The following is a 20,355-nucleotide window of genomic DNA, read 5'->3' as shown; positions in this document are numbered from 1 at the left end:
ACCAAATATTTGACATCCAATAGCTGATGATTAATAAATCAATGTGCTCTAGTGGTGTCATTAAACAAAACAAACTTTTCTAAGACTATATGTCTGAATTACCAAATGTTTGACATCCAATAGCTGATGATTAATAAATCAATGTGCTCTAGTGGTGTCATTAAACAAAACAAACTTTTCTAAGACTATATATCTGAATTACCATATGTTTGACATCCAATAGCTGATGATTAATAAATCAATGTGCTCTAGTGGTGTCATTAAACAAAACAAACTTTTCTAAGACTATATGTCTGAATTACCATATGTTTGACATCCAATAGCTGATGATTAATAAATCAATGTGCTCTAGTGGTGTCATTAAACAAAACAAACTTTTCTAAGACTATATATCTGAATTACCATATGTTTGACATCCAATAGCTGATGATTAATAAATCAATGTGCTCTAGTGGTGTCGTTAAACAAAACAAACTTTTTTATTTTATTATTATTCATATTATTACAATGCTTAAACACATGTTATTTTAAAGAAAAACAGTTTGTAAATTCGACCCTAAATGTTTGGCGATGTGATTTTAAGCATTCATTCAACTTATTTTTGTGCTTATATCCAATTAAGGTTCAAGCACGCTGTCCTGGACACACACTTCAGCTATCTGGGCTGTCTGTCCAGGACAGTGGGTTAATTGTTAGTTTGTTAGTGAGAGAGAAGAGGGTGTAGTGGCCTTATACCTACCCATTGAGCCCTTAAGAACTTGCTCTAGGTGGGAGCCGATACCGGGCTGTGAACCCTGTACCTACCAGCCTACAGTCCGATTGCCTAACCACGACGCCACCAAGGCCGGTCGATTTTAAGCAACAGCTTTTCGTTTATGTGTGTTTTAGTTGATGGCTACTCACATCGGAACCGAGTGGCGGCAAGCCCACGTGGAGACGGCTCCGTTTTACACCAACAAAGAGGTTGACCATCTGATCACTGACACAGAGGTTAGAGCATTATGTGGTTATGCAGGACTCCCCAACTTTCACGCGAACAATCATTCACTCTGTATGCCAATTACATATCTTTTCCTAAATGTCCAACACCATATAACCGTAAATAAAATGTGTCGTTAAATAAACCATTTCCTTCCTTTTCCTAGATGAGAGTCCAGATTTAAGGTAGTTAAGCAACTAATATAATTATTTCATCGTCATTATTGGGGATTGACCAACAGGCGATGCCTACATTAAGGTCTCTCCCTACATTTAATAATTACAAATTGTACATTATTATTATAATTATTTTTTCATTGCATTTTTTTCTCATTCAGTTTATATATCCCCCTCCAACACTTCTCCCTATTGCTGTGTACATACACCACAACACTTCCTGCAGTCCTGTTCACTCTATAACAGAGAGAGAGGCAACAAATCTGGCCTGTGAGTACCACAATGGATGCCAAGCTGTTGGGCTCTGCAAAAGATCTACATCTGACAGCCCTTTTTGTGACTCTCGTGGGACAAAGGATATAATACAACCAATCGAATGCTGAAGAAGAAGACTCTGTACATATTGTATATAAATATGTTGTATTTGTTTACGCATATTTGCTGATGATTTGTAAAACTTACGGCATTAAAGACATGTTTAGCTTCAGACATGTATAAAACTTATTGTGCTAAAACTAATAATGTTTAGCACATGTCCTGATGGCAATATTACAGGTTAAAATAATGTAAAAATTTGTTTTTTGTTTTTTTGTTTTTTTATAAATTTGATTCTGAGCAGAGAATGTAGATTGAAGTGTGTTTGGTTACTTGTCTTACAGCACAGCGTGACCTCTGAACTAGAGGGAGGTAATCGTCAGAAGGCGATGAAGCGATTGCGGGTCCCACCTCTAGGTGATCAAGTAAGTCACGGTCAAGATTAATACTTTCAGAGACTCGTCGTTTTAAAGTGCTCGCTCGATGCGTGGTTGGTCTGGGATCGATCCCGGTCGGTGGGCCCATTGGGCTATTTCTCACTCCAGCCAGTGTACCACGACTGGTATATCAAAGGCCGTGGTATGTACTACCCTGTCTGTGGGATGATTCATATAAAAGATCCCTTGCTGCTAATCGTAAAGAGTAGCTCATGAAGTGGCGACAGTGGGTTTCCTTTCTCAATCTGTGTGGTCCTTAACCATATGTCTGACGCCATATAGCTGTAAATAAAATGTGTTGAGTGCGTTGTTAAATAAAACATTTCTGTTTCATTTCAGCAAAATCCGTGGACTAATTTCAAAGTTGGCTTGTTTCTGGGAATGTTCACCATTCTGCTCATTGTGATCATTATTGCAGGTATGTATTGTTTGATGAATCATTTCACTTTCCAAGTCACCAGCACATTTCATAAGGCCATTGTGGCAATGGTGCCAACTACATTTTACAGTAAAATATTACAGGTTAATTAAATATTGTTTTTGTGGGTACTGCACTTGTATAACATAGCCATCTAACTTTGGAATATCAGTCTCTGAATGTCAGTGAATGTGTTACATGTATTGTGCCACTGTACATCTTTATTTTCCAATAGAGTTAATACATAATATATATAATTACTAAAATGAACAGAGGCGGATCTGGGGGGTGCCAGGCCCCCCCCCCCCTTAAATTTTGCGATAGTTATAATTTTTATATATATTAATTTTCAGTTTTTAACGATCCCCCTCCAAACCTCCCCCAAAGTTCCCTTGGCATTACACCTCATGTCACTGGGCCCCTCTAAATGAATACTGTATATAAACAACCCCTCCAATTAAGAAAATGTCCACAGCAAAAACAAAACATGCCATTAAAAAAACCCTGAATATATTAGGCAAAAAAGTGCTGTGGATATAGAGAATACTAAATGAGTTCCCGTGTGAGACCGTTTATATTACAACGATTGGGTTATTAATTGTACATCACGAGGTCATGACCTCTCAAAAGACGTATTTTCACATGTGAAGAGAGGATAAATATCACATGGGTATATCTTCCACCGCGGTGTAATAAAAAAATAAAAAACCTCAATGGCAGTCTCCATGACATTGCCGATAGCTGTGTGCATTTGCAGGGGTTGATATAAATACAGATTTCTATAAAGTAACCATAGTAAAACCCTTCTAAATCCGACACCCACAGGACCAAGTAAAAAGTCCAGTTTTAAGGGGTATCTGGTTTAGAGAGGTTTGTTGTGTACTGATATTTAACAAGGGTGTGTGAAGAACATCAGATTTTGAGGGCTTTCACTGTATTTGAGAAAATTTAGCATTTTAATTATGGGCCTGTTAGCATTTTTGTTTTTAGCTTAAATTAGCTTATTCACTTTTTGAAATTTTAATTTTTATTATAATAATTTGTATGAAGTGATAAAGCTTTTTGGTAAAACTTTTATTACATTTGTTTACTTCTTAGTAGTTACTAAAGGAACCCTCAGTATTTTGTTATAACAATGCAAAATTTAATACTGCTTTTTAAAACATCATTTGTAGTTACCAAAATGTTTTTGTTGGTTGCCATTTTAGATGTAGAGTACGTTAAACAAGGTATATGAGTGCTGTTCTGTTTTTGTTTTGTTTTAAATTTTTAACAAATACAAGGTAACCATTTCCTTGATGATGGAAATGCACTTTTTTTCTCACCTTGACTCAATCAAAAGGTGAGATAGGTGTTAACTTTCTGACAGTGGGGTCAACGTTTGCATTAAACATTTGCATTTTTATCAGTTTCTCACAAACTATAAGTCCTAGGTCAGTACAACTTGGTTTATAGTTGCACCTATGGATGCTCATCACAGTGCACTAAAATAAAAGTTTGTTTTGTTTAACGACACCACTAGAGCACATTGATTTATTAATCATCGGCTATTGGATGTCAAACATTGGGTCATTTTGACACAGTCATAGAGACGAAATCCGCTACATTTTTCCATTAGTAGCAAGAGATCTTTTATATGCACCATCCCACAGACAGGATAGCACATACCATGGCCGTTGATATACCAGTCGTGGTGCTCTGGCTGGAACGACAAATAGCCCAATGGGCCCACTGACGGGGATCGATCCTAGACCGACCGTGCATCAGGTGTGCGCTTTCGCCCCTAGCAATAAAAAGGTTTATAGTAGACGAGACATTTAATTCTGCGGAATTCTTGTTTTTAAATTTTTTATAAATAACCTGTTTCTTGATGATGGCAATGCATTTTTAATTTTTTCAGGGGTGGGATGTAGCCCAGTGGTAAAGCGTTCGCTTAATGCACGGCCGGTCTAGGATCGATCCCCATCGGTGGTCTCATTGGGCTATTTCTCGTTCCAGCCAGTGTTCCATGACTGGTGTAACAAAGGCCGTAGTATGTGCTATCCTGCCTGTTGGATGGTGCATATAAAAGATCCCTTGCTGCTAGTTGAAAAGAGTAGCTCATGAAGTGGCGACAGCGGGTTTCCTCTCTCAATATCTATGTGGTCCTTAACCATATGTCTGACGTAATATAACTGTAAATAAACTGTATTGAGTGGATGTTAAATAAACTATTTCCTTCCTTCCTTCTTTACACAAGTGCATTGGTTTTAAGTTTGACCGGACTCAGTGGCGTCGTGGTTAGGCCATCGGTCTACAGGCTGGTAGGTACTGGGTTCGGATCCCAGTCGAGGCATGGAATTTTTAATCCAGATACCGACTCCAAACCCTGAGTGAGGCTCAATGTGGTAGGTCTAAAACCACTTGCACCGACCAGTGATCCATAACTGGTTCAACAAAGGCCATGGTTTGTGCTATCCTGCCTGTGGGAAGCGCAAATAAAAGATCCCTTGCTGCTAATCGGAAGAGTAGCCCATGTAGCGGCAACAGCGGGTTTCCTCTAAAAATCTGTGTGGTCCTTAGCCATATGTCTGACGCCATATAACCGTAAATAAAATGTGTTAAGTGCATCGTTAAATAAAACATTTCTTTCTTGTTTTAAGTTTGTGACAGGTGACATGTATGTTTTACGTTTTGTCAGTGTCAATTGAAGCTGGTTTAACTCCAGCCAGCCCCAGTATTTGATGCTTCCTTGAGTTATTATTGTTACTGCTTAAATTATGTTTATGTTCATGCTATTGAAAAAATATTTGTGTCAGTGTGCATCATATACTCAACATGTTTTCTGTAGAACACCCAATTACTCACCTGGCGCTTACGAGGCAAGTGATTTATCACTCACCTGATATTTTCAAATGTGAATGTAAGACTGAATTAAAGCAGAATTTGGTGAATATATTTCAAGAATAAATTGCCAAAAAGTTAATTTGAAAATCAAGTCCATAAACGTCTTTAAAGTGCCTTTTGTTAGATATCTTTTGTTTGGCTAAATGAACTTGAATTTGGTTACTGGTTTTTAGATCACATTTTCTCCAAATTGCTAATAATGTTTGGGTTCCAGCATAAAGCCTGATTAACTGATCCTTATACTGTTAAAAATGTTAAGTGGTGACAAGTGCTTTGTGTTTTAGATTTTTCTTTTGTTACTGCTCTAAAAAGTAATTTCCAAATGAACACATCAGATCATGATGATTTTGATGTACACTGTGCAATTTTGTTGGATAAAAGAATTAAACTGGGTTTTTTTTCTTTTCATTAATACTTAACCTGACATATGATTGGCTGCTCCTAAGTGATGACCACAGTCATACCATCTAATGAAATAAGCATGAAAGACATTTATTGGTCTGTGATATATAATTATAAGTTAACCTAAAGCTGATTGCACTAAGATGTATAATATATTCTAACTACAAAAACTACAAATTTAATTCTGTTAGTAAGTTTTAGTTTAAATGTTTTAAACTAGGTGTTTAAGGATATGTAAGATATAGAATACTATATTAATGTCTGTTAGATACCATTTATGTTACAACTCGTTTGAAAAACTGTCCCAATTGCTTTGTCTTCATTAGATATGTTTTAAAACAACTTGTTGAGGTGTTGTATGACAAATGGTATCTAATGGCCATTCATGTATTATCTTCTAGTTATTCAGTGTAAATGTGAGCTATGCTTGATGAAATAAAGTAGTCTGAAAACACCACTAGAGAGCAATATTTTGCACGAACTGTTATTCGGCTTGCGTGTTGGTTATGCATCCTTAAAATCCAGCAAACTGCTAATTGGTTACATGATGAATGGTTTCGTTCTATAATTAAAAACAATTCTAGATGTTTGAACACATGATAAAGCAGCATGTGGTAGTTAAACAGAAAATGCTATCTCACTGAAATAGGTGAGTTAATTTAAAATACCTTTGGAACATCATTGTAGTACAGAACCATTGTGTCAGTGTGTTGTGATTACTGTTAAACAAAATAATTTATGTAACTGAACAATCGGTTACCTACATGTATAGTCCATCCCATCCTCCTACAAAAATGTTTTTTTTTGTGGGTTTAAAAAAAAAAAAAAAAAAAAAAATTCTGTTTTGTTTGACATAAGAAAAGTAAGTCTTTTGAAAAACCCCCAAAAAACCCAACTATTTTTGTGTACTATTTAGAAAACATTCAGCTCAGAAATAAATAAATTATGGTAAATTCCATGGCATGAAAAAAAGGCATTCTCTGGTGGAGGACTATAGCTGAAAATCATGTTAACCAACTTACGGTTACCTAAAATGTTAAAATACTATCCACTGTATAATGTCCTGACAAATGCAAGAATGTATAAATTTAGGCTTGTTCATCAAGATAAACATCTCTGGCACGATATTTATTATTGTGTTGTTTATTGCAGGTCCAATAGATGTCAAAATGTTTTTAAAAAAACAGACTCTAGATGTTTACCTTTTATGAACTAAACTTATGCATATACTGAAAAGCTGTCAACAAATTGTTATTGACCAAACAATACCAGGATGCAAATAGGGCCTCCACGAGTCCTAAAATATTTTTGGACTCGAGTACCCGAGGGTCAAACTTGACCCGGACCTGAGTACCCGACACTGGATAATAATGAGACTAAGGAATAAAGTAAAATAGCATTATGTATCTTAATTCCAACGCTGAACATGGATGCCAAATCATATCATTGATACACTGACCCATTATATTGCATTCCACACTGTGACATTCAGCTTTACTTTTCCCTCTATGTCTCATAGCTCTATAATGTAACCGGCGGCAAGCATATGGCAAAATGACGTACAAAATATAATTGAATGAGAGTGCTCTTCCTTGCACACGTACTCGAGTCCTGTGAATGGACTCGAGTCTTGCCCATGCCCGAGTACTTGAGTATTTGTGGAGACCCTAGATGCAAAATACCATGGTTACAGAACAGTTCTGACCAAAGATGCTGATACCATAGATCCTTGCAGCTATATTTTTTGTTGTTATTTTTTCAGCCATATTTACTGACGCTACAGAATCGCTGTACTGGATACCAGCCTTGAGGATGTTCCGGGGATTTTTTCTCATTATTTTTATCCTCTTCTTACTCGGACTTAACACCTATGGCTGGAGGTCGTCGGGGGTCAACCACGTGTTGATATTCGAGATTGATCCGAGGCACCATTTGTCTCACGCGGAACTTTTAGAGGTACACTGGACGTCTTTCTCAAAGTAATCGACTTACATGTACATGTAGAGGTGTATACTGAAGGTCAGAGGTTGAGTGCATCTTTAAGTAAAACATTCCTTCCTTCCTTACTGTGTGGACCGTAACTATATGACTGACGCCATATAACCATAATTAAAATGTGTTGAGTGTGTCATTAAATATAACATTCCTCTTACCTGCCTTTAGAGGCACTAAATATGCTGAACATTAAATTTAAGTTACTGAGGAATAATAAGTTACTGAGGAATAATTAGAGGTATACTGAATAAAAATTGCCCAGAAATGGAAGGAAAGGTAAGAGTATGTTTACTGACTGTTTTTTATTGTTCACATAATTAGACTTGAATCATACCCATAATATATTCATTAATATAGATATCAACTGGACAAAAATATATTCAAAGCCGTTTAAGACAACCCCAGATACAAAGTTAAGATGGTTTCAGTGCAGGTTACTACATAGAGTTATCACAACTAATCTGTTTCTGTTAAAAATCAACAAAACTGATGATAATCTTTGTACATTTTGTAAAAGCACTCCAGAAACTATAGTTCATCTCTTTTGGGAGTGTATTCCAGTCAAAACATTTTGGAATGCTTTTGTCCAGCTGATACATGATAACTGTCAGCACATTTATAACTTGTCTCTTGATGCCGAATGCTTTTGTCCAGCTGATACACGATAACTGTCCACACATTTATAACTTGTCTCTTGATGCCAAATGCTTTTGTCCAGCTGATACACGATAACTGTCCACACATTTATAACTTGTCTCTTGATGCCGAATGCTTTTGTTCAGCTGATACACGATAACTGTCCACACATTTATAACTTGTCTCTTGATGCTGAATGCTTTTGTCCAGCTGATACACGATAACTGTCCACACATTTATAACTTGTCTCTTGATGCCGAATGCTTTTGTCCAGCTGATACACGGTAACTGTCCACACATTTATAACTTGTCTCTTGATGCCGAATTGATTCTTCTTGGTGAAAATAATAAAACAATAACAGATGATATTTTTGATCTCTTTTTATTACTTTCAAAGTTCTTTATTTACAAATATAAAGTAACGGATACATTACCAAATATTAAACATTTCAAATATGTTCTAAAATCAAGATATATAATTGAACGAAACATTCAGCACAGTAAAGGTTTACACCATAAATTCCAAACAAAATGGGCTATGTATCATAATTTTTGTAATATGTAGCCAGAATTTTATAGTAATATTTTGTTTTTTTGTGTGTGTTTGTATTTTGATTGTCATATACATGCTAGATATACAACCCAATTATAATGGTGTATGTTTTTGTGGGGGTTTTATAATGCAATGTTGTATGTGTATATATTAATGTATGTATATAGGTGTGGATGGATAAGTCTGAATATGTATGTGTATGTCGATGTACATCAATATGTAAATATACCTTTTTCATCTTAATGTCTATATATGTGTGCGTGTGTGTAATGGAAGGAATATTTTAATAAAAAAAATAAAAAATAAAAAGTTTATTAAACACTGCCCTTGTGTATTGAATAAAACTAGTTTATTAAACACTGCCCTTGTGTATTGAATAAAGCTAGTTTATTAAACATGGGCGGTTCATTTTGACTGAGTAGTAAAAATGTATTGTACACACCTCAACATTGCAGTGACATATTGTTTATCAAAAGGTTGAAAAGTAGTTTAAACATTTCTGTATGTTTAACAAAGAGTCGGTGACATGCAACAGTGAAACACAATCTTCAGTCATCATGAATTTATTAGTGGTATGAGACCCCATGGCATGTAACAGTAAATTACACTTTTCATTTATCGTTCTTTATTTAGCAGTAAATATGCAAGATCTATCAATGAAAAGTACAAGTGATGCTTTTCCATGATGACATAGAAAATAGATGAGACAGAATTGCAGGACTCTGTACCCACAGTTAAAAGTGCTGGTGGAAGCCCTGATATCAGTCACCTGAATGGTTTTATATTCTTGTCTCACCTTAATGAAGTAAAAAGGTGATATATTGGTATTACTTGTCCGATGGTGGCGACAGTGTTAACTTTTGTGTTAATGTTTAACGTTAACGTTTCACATTTAGATCAGTTTCTCAGAGTCTATAAGTTCTAGGACAGTGTAACTTGGTTTATAGCCACACATACACCACAGTGCACTGAAAATGTTTATGGTAGGTGAGACTAATAGATTCTAGCACTTGTCCTTTTGTAGATGGTTTGGCTAATACTCATCTCAAGAAAATCAATCTTTGAAGCGAGCTTGAAGGATTGATTTTTCTTGAGATGAGTGTCAGAAAAAAACATCTACAATAAAACGATGGAATGTTTTATTTAATGACGCACTTAACATAATCTAAATACGGTTATGTGGCATCGGACAATAGGACGAGTGTCAGAATTATTTTCTAGTTCAATGATTCTTATAATTTTAGTATAATTATTGTAAAATTCACTTCATATTATTTTTGTATTGTGATGTCACTCCTTCTGTTAGGTGATATATATATATATATATATATATTATGTCCCTAAAATTAATGCCTGCAGTGTTACATATTATGTGACATCAGGTACTACCTGTGCTAGAGAATGATATAATCAACAGGTAGCAATGGCTGTCTACCTCCTAAACTGCAAGACCAATGAAAATGGCACATTACTGTCTAGGGGATGTGTGCAAGACAATTTTTCTAGCGCTGCTTTCTGGCACATTTCTACTGGTTGATTGAACTAGAAATTTAATTCCACAAAATTCTTATCTTTCAGCTTGCTTCATTCATGGCCGTGGTGTGGGCCGTGTGTGTGCTGGGTTTCCAGTTCAGTCACAATCTGATGATCCATCGGATGGTGTTCCCTCTCGTCCTCGCCGTTGGGCTGCTTCTGTTCATCATCAATCCTATTAAAATAGCTTATTATGGGGCTCGAATGTGGCTCCTTAAAGTCCTGGTAAGCTGGCTTTAAATTACCAAATATCAAATTGACACATTACCAAATATCAAATTGACACATTACCAAATATCACATTGCCAAATTACCAAATATCAAATTGCCAGATTATCAAATATCAAATTGTCAGATTACAATGTATGAAATAACAAATTGCCACATTACTAAATATCAAATTGCCAGATTACCAAATACCAAATACCAAATACCAAATTGCCAAATTACCAAATATCAAATTGCCAAATTACCAAATATTAAAGTGCCAAATTACCAAATATCAAATTACCACATTACCAAATATCAAATTGTCACATTACCAAATATCAAATTACCACATTACCAAATATCAAATTGCCACATTACCAAATATCAAATTGCCACATTACCACATTACCAAATATCAAATGTCCACATTACCAAATATTAAATTGCCAAATTACCAAATATCAATTTGCCACATTGCCAAATATCAAATTACCAAATTACCAAATATCAAATTACCAAATTGAATTTGAATTTAAACTAATATAGATTTATTTCCAAATATTTCTCAAATATGCTAATTCGAGAATTTGCATTTTTAAATAAAATAAAAATGTGTTTTTGTTTTTTTTATTGTAAGAAATTTTTTAAATTGGCTGGTATTTAAGATCAAAGGAATGTTGAAATATGAATGTTACATGTATGTATTATACTGGCAAAACATGAACCAGAATAACTGAATAATATAACATTCAGTATTCTGTGGCTTTTTTATTATTAGTTTTGTCCGTCATCATTTTAACACCATAATGTTTTATAATAAAACCATTTTTAAAAATTATTTAAATAGTTAAAAATTTCATCTTATTACAATGTACATTTAATTCTTGTTTGTTTAGCTTTAATGAAATGAAATATTCCTTTTCCGTCTGTATGTTAATTTTTGACTGAATTGTTTCAGTTCCGTATTTTCACCGCACCATTCCACCACGTTGGATTTGCAGACTTTTGGCTGGCTGATCAGCTGAACTCCCTTGTAATAGTGTTGCTAGATTTTGAGTATCTCATCTGCTACTACTCGTTTGAAGTAGACTGGCTTGGAAGTGACAGTAAGTACACACATCATGGGTTTAATCTCTCAAAGATGAGATCTCGTGCTACTAATAGAAATATGTAGTGGGTTTCTCTCTAAGATGAGATCTCGTGCTACTAATAGAAATATGTAGTGGGTTTCCTCTCTAAGATGAGATCTCGTGCTACTAATAGAAATATGTAGTGGGTTTTCTCTCTAAGATGAGATCTCGTGCTACTAATAGAAATATGTAGTGGGTTTCCTCTCTAAGATGAGATCTCGTGCTACTAATAGAAATATGTAGTGGGTTTTCTCTCAAAGATGAGATCTCGTGCTACTAATAGAAATATGTAGTGGGTTTCCTCTCTAAGATGAGATCTCGTGCTACTAATAGAAATATGTAGTGGGTTTTCTCTCTAAGATGAGGTCTCGTGCTACTAATAGAAATATGTAGTGGGTTTTCTCTCTAAGATGAGATCTCGTGCTACTAATAGAAATATGTAGTGGGTTTTCTCTCTAAGATGAGATCTCTTGCTACTAATAGAAATATGTAGTGGGTTTTCTCTCTAAGATGATATCTCTTGCTACTAATAGAAATATGTAGTGGGTTTTCTCTCTAAGATGAGATCTCTTGCTACTAATAGAAATATGTAGTGGGTTTTCTCTCTAAGATGAGGTCTCGTGCTACTAATAGAAATATGTAGTGGGTTTTCTCTCTAAGATGAGGTCTCGTGCTACTAATAGAAATATGTAGTGGGTTTTCTCTCTAAGATGAGATCTCGTGCTACTAATAGAAATATGTAGTGGGTTTTCTCTCTAAGATGAGATCTCTTGCTACTAATAGAAATATGTAGTGGGTTTTCTCTCTAAGAGGCAGGATGTAGCCCAGTGGTATAGCATTCGCTTGATGCGCGGTTGGTCTAGGATCGATCCCCGTCGGTGGACCCATTGGGCTATTTCTCGTCCCAGCCAGTGCTCCACAACTGGTGTAACAAAGGCCGTGGTATGTACTATCCTGTCTTTGGGATGGTGCATATAAAAGATCCCTTGCTGCTAATCGAAAAGATTAGCCCATGAAGTGGCGACAGCAGGTTTCCTCTCTCAATATCTGTGTGGTCCTTAACCATATGTTTGACGCCATATAATTGTAAATAAAATGTGTTGAGTGCGTCGTTAAATGAAATATTTCCTTCCTTCCTTCTATTATTTGTATAGTAAACTAGGCTTTAAAGTTTAGTTTCAAGGACTATTGGTCATTTTTCTTTTTTTTTTAGCCATTTTAGCATATGAACTGAAATCCTTGTGTTAAAGAGGATCAAAGTTGAAGGTCACTATCCTGGCAAACATTTATAGATCTCTTAGTACGAATCATAATTTTTCATTTGTTTATGCATTTAAAATAGTTTTTTAGGGGTTGGGTAGTGTGTGTTTATATTTTGTGTGTGTGTGTGTGTGTGTGTGGTGGTTAAAATGAAAATTTTAGTCTAATTATGTAGTCTGATAATAATTGTTAAAATACTACTTTTTTGTTTCTCTCTCTCTCTTTCTCCAGGGCCTGATGTTTGTACTAAGAGTATTTTTGGAATTCGAGGTGTGGTTGGATGTCTGCCTGCCTGGTTTCGATTCGCCCAGTGCTTGAGACGATACCGAGACACAAAACTCTTATTTCCACATGTTGTTAATGCAGGAAAATACTCGACAACCTTCTTTGTGATTCTGTTTTCCACACTGTATACAGTACATAAAGGTAATACAATCAAATCTGAAGGTACCGGGCCTTCCTGTATTTAAGCTGTATTTAAAAACGGGTCATTTTACCAAAATTAAGCCCCATATGATATTTACTATTAAAAATGGAAGGAACTTTGTAATGACAAATGTTAAATATACTAGAATTAAAGATGCATTATAATCATAGTTGCATATATCATACTTCGGTTAACTGATAAAAAACGGGAAGAAGTAAAACAGCGAATGGTTACATTGATAGGTGTCGGAAGCACTCTTCTCTTCCCAACCGGCCTCGGTGGCGGCGTGGCAGGCCATCGGTCTACAGGCTGGTAGGTACTGGGTTCGGATCCCAGTCGAGGCATGGGATTTTTAATCCAGATACCGACTCCAAACCCTGAATGAGTGCTCCGCAAGGCTCAATGGGTAGGTGTAAACCACTTGCACCGACCAGTGATCCATAACTGGTTCAACAAAGGCCATGGTTTGTGCTATCCTGTCTGTGGGAAGCGCAAATAAAAGATCCCTTGCTGCTAATCGGAAAGAGTAGCCCATGTAGTGGCGACAGCGGGTTTCCTCTCAAAATCTGTGTGGTCCTTAACCATATGTCTGACGCCATATAACCGTAAATAAAATGTGTTGAGTGCGTCGTTAAATAAAACATTTCTTTCTTTCTTTCTTCTCTTCCCTTTTCTCAACTGTGAAACTGAGGTGGCTAGAATGCATGTATGCATTGCAACTTCTCAATTAAAAGTCGTATTAATAACTGCCCCTCTGATATTTAAACATGTTTTGCATGCGACTATATAAAGTTGTCATGGAACAACAATTATTGTGTACCTTTTGTCTTTATTTTTGTATAACTGTTTTTTTTCTCAAACTTAAGAAAATTTAAGCCCTGAGCCTTTATCTTCTCCAAGGTTGTATTTTCCATTTTTAAGTCTACGGCTTAAATACAGGAAATCCTGGTAAACAGAGGCAGCTGGTAGCCCAGTGTTCAAAATATGATAGGTCGCAGGAACAATCAACCTTGGTTAAGCCATTGGACATAAGGCTGTTAGCTACTGGGTTCGCAGCCCGGTACCGACTCACACCCAGAGCATGTTTTAACGACTCGGTAGGTAGGTGTAAGACCACTACACACTCTTCTCTCTCACTAACCACTAACAGCTAACTCACTTTCCTGGACAGACGGAGCCCAGGTAGTTGAGGTGTGCCCAAGACAGCGTGCTTGAACTGTAATTGGATATTAGCATGAAAATAAATTAAAATGAAATGAAATCCACCTTGTTGGACGCAACACAACAACAATATCAGTAACAATAAAATTATTGATTTTCAGAGGGTGAAAATATTCAGTACATGGTGACTGGTCTCCCTAGAGTCCCTCTCTATTCTACATACACATATCACAGTAACATATCACAATTCATGAGAAATATAATGGAGAGAACAACAGTATATATGAATACTGAAAGCAAATTGGTAAACAAATTGTAATAGTGTAGGAATAGCCTGTATGGTTTAGCAAGTCGTCTGTCTCTGTTTCTGATTCTATTTCTCTTTGGGACGGGACGTAGATCAGTGGTAAAGCGCTTGCCTGATGCACATTCGGTCTGGGATCAATCCCCATCAGTGGGCCCATTGGGATATTTCCAGCCAATGCTCCACAATTGGTGTAGCAAAGGATGTGGTATGTACTATGCTGCATATAAAAGATCCCTTGCTGCTAAGCAGAAGAGTAGCCCATCGTGTGGTGGCAGCAGGTTTCGTCTCTCAATATCTGTGTCGTCCTTAACCATGCGACTGATATCGTATAACCTGAATTAAAATGTGTTGAGTGCGTCATTAAATAAAACTCTCCGTCTGTTTTTCTCCAATAATCATATGCTAGACAACATATAGCCACATATATAAAATGTGCACAGAAACAAATATTGTTTCCCTTTAAATGTAAATAATAAACATTACAAACCAGGGCCTACATGTTCGAAGCAATCTTAGCGTTACGACATCGTAAAACCGCCACTATGGCGTGTGCTATAGTGACGTCATAGCCTACGATGGTTTTACAAGACAGCTTCGAACAATCTGTAACCGGACTTGTAAGAGTAGGTTATATAGTTGCAGTGTAATCATCCTCCCGTACTTTGATCAAACCTCCTGACCACGTACAACCTCCATTCTTTTTCACTCAATATAGTTGTCCTTCAGTTCTTAGTCTGAACTGTGGTTTTCTTTGTCATTATACATGTACTTGTTATATTACAGATAAATCAACCTCCACTAAGTGGGCGCGAACCGTGAATCCTCTGTATGAGAATCTGGTGTTATAATAGCAACTGAGCTTACAGGGAAATCCCCACTAGCTACTGCCATTAGGAGTAGCGCTTTATAGCAACAGTACTACACTCAGACTGATAAACGTTTCATTTCAACTTATTTTCGTGCTTATATCCAATTAAGATTCAAGCACGCTGTTCCGGGCACACACCTCAGCTATCTGGGCTGTATGTCCAGGACAGTGGGTTGGTTGTTAGTTGGTTAGTGAGAGAGAAGAGTGTGTAGTGGCCTTACCATCTACCGATTGAGCCCTTAAGAACTCGCTCTGGGTTGGAGCCGGTACTGGGCTGCGAACCCTGTACCTACCAGCCTGTATTCCAATGGCTTAACCGCTGCGCCACCGAGGCCGGTAACTGATAAACTAAATTGTACCTGATGTCTCCCTTTAAGGGGAGCTCCCACTCTGGCTTCCCAACACTCCCCTGAGATTAGTTCAAGGAGAGATAATTTTTACCTCCCCTTAACAGGTGAATTTGTTTTACAAATAGTACTACAAATGGATTAAAAATCAAAGCTCAATATCGTAATATCTTATATGGCTTTTCGTAATCAACTTTTTTCAGGTCAAGGTGTGTTTTACTGAGGGCCGAATATATGGACCCTGTTTTTTTCTTAAATGCAGTGTTTATGCATTTTAAATATATGCAGATATATGTGTGTTAGACATAAACCGGCTTTTGTAAATTCAGCCCTGTATGTCTTTGTGTGTTTATCTGCTTCAGAGGTGTATGGCGACACGTACCGACAGACGAGTGTGTTTTTCTACCTGTGGATCGTGTCTGCTGTTGTGAGTTCCTGCTACACATACACCTGGGACATCAAGATGGATTGGGGTTTATTCGATAAGAACGCAGGGGAGAATCGCTTTCTTCGCGAAGAAATCGTCTATGCTTATAAGGTATGGTGTGATCAGTATAGCCCATTCCTCTCCAGGGGCAGATCTATAATTCAAGCAATGAGAAGGGCTGCTTTGGATAATAGGAGTTTAGATTTTTTCTTTACTTAAAATGGTACATTGTTAAAGGGACATACCCTAGTTTTTAAATACTAAGGCATATTTTTTTTAGTATTAGAGCAGTTTCTGATAACTGAAATCATACTTTACTTCGAAGTGTTTTTGGTCATCCTGGTGTTTTTAATATCACAAAATGCCTTTCTCATATTTTTAAAAACTCACATGCGTCTGAGAAGTAACAGTCATGGAGTCGAGTTTTAGTCTTATTTTTAGAGGGTATTTCACCATTTCAAAGTCGCAGACTCATGTTTCACTCAATTGTAACTTTATCCAAACGATAAAGGATATTTTCCGGTTTTAAGGTCACAGACTTTTGTTTCACTTTGTTGTAACTTTATCCAAGTGTGTTACAGGTTTGTAGATTAACTAAACTTAGTGTGCATTTTCATGGGCTGAAACTAGGGTCTGTCCCTTTAAGCTTAGGTGAAACGGAAGTTTTCCTGACAAGGGAATGGTGGGGTAAGGGTGTTTGTGATGGGCTTATGATTGGCACCTGCTTCCCTTCCTTTTCTTGCTATCTCTTCCCTTGGCAAGGTAGTATCAATGAGATTTTTTAAAGAGCCTGTCTTGAGGTTTGCTGCCATAGTAACTAAAAAGCCCTTTTAAAGACTACAATTTCATATGAAATACCGCTTCCTGTTTAGAACATTGGTGTCTGTTAATTCAGTATGTGTTTCCATCATCTTAATGTTTGTCATAGCCCAGACTGGATTTTACTTCTGGTTAATTTTATACTACCAAAAACCCAAAAGGAAGGATATGGTTTATTTAACGACTCACTCAACACATTTTATTTACGGTTTTATGGCATCAGACATATGGTTAAGAACCACACGGATATAGAGAGGAAACCCGCTGTCACCACTTCATGGGCTACTATTTTTTGATTAGCAGCAAAGGATCTCTTATATGCACCATCCCACAGACAGGATAACACATACCATGGCCTTTGATATACCAGTCGTGTTGCACTGGCTGGAGCGAGAAATAGCCCAATGAGCCCACCGACTGAAGTGGTGTGGTGGTTTCCTGACCACAGGTTTGTGTGGTGTGTCTAGTGCTGTAGTGTAATGTAGTGGGCTTACAACTTTCTCGCTTTCAGCTGCAGCTGCTGGATAGTCTGACGAGATGAACAGGGGGTAGATGCATGCAAGTTCCACCCTTCCGGTACATAGCCTCTCCACAGACAAGACTCCCTCAGTGCCCCTCGGGCGGGACGTAGCCCAGTGGTAAAGCGTTCGCTTGATGTGCGGTCGGTCTGAGATCGATCCCCCTCGGTGGGCCCATTGGGCTATTTCTCGCTCCAGCCAGTGCACCACGACTGGTATCTCAAAGGCCGTGGTATGTGTTATCCTGTCTGTGGGATGGTGCATATAAAAGATCCCTTGCTGCTAATCGAAAAGAGTAGCCCATGAAGTGGCGACAGCAGACTTCCTCTCTCAATATCTGTGTGGTCCTTAACCATATGTCCGACGCCATATAACCGTAAATAAAATGTGTTGAGTGTGTTGTTAAATAAAACATTTCCTTCCTTCCTTCCCTCAGTGCCCCAGCTCTCACAGCTTGGCACACCATGGTAACTGACCCTCGCAGACCTAGGCTAAACTGAGGGGGATCTCGGAGCAGCTGGAGCCCCAGAGGTGGAGTATACATGAGCCATCGGTGTATGGATATGCTCTGACACTTACTAATCCAGTTCCAGCTATTGGTAAATAGACAACCAGATAGAAGCCGTAAGTCCAGAAAGACAATCTATCTAGGAGAAGGGAAAACTCCCAACTCCAAACTCCAAAACCAGCCCTTTGCTTCCCGGGTAGGATCTTGATCCAGGAGCTAAGGTTGAGGTAACCCCAACAGAAAACCTAAAGAGCTGAAGACGGAGGTACTATAGGCTACTGGCGCTCTTAAAAAAAACATGGTACCATGTAAAAAACCACAATATGGCTACATATGTACCAAAAGTATATTTTTTTAGGAAATAAAATGAAGATTGAGCTACTACAAACACTAGTATGATCACTGCCACTGAAAATACACGAAACCATCTAGCACACGTCCCCTAGACATGCCCTTTTCATTGGTTAATTGCTCTCATCGTTTAGGAGGTAGATGGTCGCTCAAAGGATTGATATTCTTGAGATTAAGAAATTAGTGCCTACCTTGTCAACATTAGGACAACCAAAGAAACCATAAGTGTACGAGACGGGGGCGGGAGGGGGACAACTGCCTCCCCCAGTGCTGGAGCAAACTTCAAATTTGGTCAAAAATTATGCAGATATTCTGGTAAAATGGGCTAATCTGAGACCTTTTTACCATGTATTTCCATCATTCTACCATCCAAATTAGTTGTAATCCATGTAAAAATGTGTAGTGATTCGTTTGCAACCCTATATAGCTGTTTGGTAGTAATGCTAAATATGATTAAATTGCTTTATTTTTTTTCCCCCCAGGTTCTGGCATTTTCATTTAATTCGGGCAAACCTAGCCCGCCCCCTACGAAAATGGGAGCTTGTACACCTATGAAAATAACACTCCTGTTTTCACCCCTTTTCTTTGTAAATGTATGCTGTATGCCGTCGGACTTCTAAGTCTGCTTTCAGTGTATGACACTTTGCACTTTATGTTTGCAGGCATACTATTATTTTGCGATAGTGGAGGACTTTGTTTTGAGATTCTCCTGGTCCATGTCTGTCTCAGTGGGAGAAAGCTTACTGTTTCACAACGAGATGTTGACAACTCTGATGTCATGTGCAGAAGTCTTCAGGTGAGTGGCAAGGTTCGAAAAATCCAATAGCTGTCAGTCCTGGCTAGTTAATTTTTTGGGTGTGTCCAGTGGAAATTATCAACTGTATTATTATAATATACTGACGTTCAAAATAAAGTTTACATACATAAAATGTAATTTTTTTTATAACTCTTGTTGTTAATCTAATAGAACCAATTTAGAAACCATCTTACAAAAACGTATGGGGGATTTTTCATGCCAGTACTGGCTCCAACCCAGAGTGAGTGCACCGCTAGGCTCAGTGGGTAGGTGTAAGGAAAGTAAAGTTTGTTTTATTTAACGACGCCACTAGAGCACATTGATTTTTTTATCTTATCATCGGCTATTGGACGTCAAACATATGGTCATTCTGACACTGTTTTTAGAGGAAACCCGCTGTCGCCACATAGGCTACTCTTTTTACGACAGGCAGCAAGGGATCTTTTATTTGCGCTTCCCACAGGCAGGATAGCACAAACCATGGCCTTTGTTGAACCAGTTATGGATCACTGGTCGGTGCAAGTGGTTTACACCTACCCATTGAGCCTTGCGGAGCACTCACTCAGGGTTTGGAGTCGGTATCTGGATTAAAAATCCCATGCCTCGACTGGGATCCGAGCCCAGTACCTACCAGCCTGTAGACCGATGGCCTGCCACGACGCCACCGAGGCCGGTGTAGGTGTAAGGCTACACATACCGAGTTTCACCCACTTCACGTGTACGATTATGGGTGTGTCGCTTAAGTATATGACCCTACAAGGGGGATGATTACCCAACATGCACTGCAGGTTCCGTGTACCCCGAGCTCGGGTAATAACAAGATAGCTCAACTGACAGCAAGCATAGAGCATGGACCTCTCAAGTAGTCCCATACCGAAATTGAAATACTGCGGCTT

At 37.7% G+C, this 20,355-nt stretch overlaps 1 protein-coding gene across 2 annotated transcripts in view; it reads left to right on the top strand.

The window, feature by feature from the left end:
- Positions 1-20,355, top strand: part of LOC121384368 (xenotropic and polytropic retrovirus receptor 1-like) — a 41,630-nt gene that overhangs the window by 17,028 nt on the left and 4,247 nt on the right. The window contains exons 6-15 of one of the 2 annotated variants that reach the window (XM_041514732.1): positions 889-990; positions 1,815-1,895; positions 2,247-2,325; positions 3,534-3,554; positions 7,376-7,569; positions 10,376-10,555; positions 11,499-11,646; positions 13,162-13,356; positions 16,403-16,578; positions 19,326-19,459. In XM_041514732.1, the coding sequence (XP_041370666.1) occupies positions 889-990; positions 1,815-1,895; positions 2,247-2,325; positions 3,534-3,554; positions 7,376-7,569; positions 10,376-10,555; positions 11,499-11,646; positions 13,162-13,356; positions 16,403-16,578; positions 19,326-19,459 (1,310 nt within the window). The remainder of the gene's footprint in view (positions 1-888; positions 991-1,814; positions 1,896-2,246; positions 2,326-3,533; positions 3,555-7,375; positions 7,570-10,375; positions 10,556-11,498; positions 11,647-13,161; positions 13,357-16,402; positions 16,579-19,325; positions 19,460-20,355) is intronic. The other variant, XM_041514733.1, reaches the window with a different exon arrangement.

This window comes from Gigantopelta aegis, chromosome 10 (genome assembly GCF_016097555.1).
Source record: "Gigantopelta aegis isolate Gae_Host chromosome 10, Gae_host_genome, whole genome shotgun sequence".
Classification (NCBI taxonomy): domain Eukaryota; kingdom Metazoa; phylum Mollusca; class Gastropoda; order Neomphalida; family Peltospiridae; genus Gigantopelta; species Gigantopelta aegis.
The sequence above is the reverse complement of the archived record's forward strand: the minus strand, read 5'-3'. Positions and strand labels throughout refer to the sequence as shown.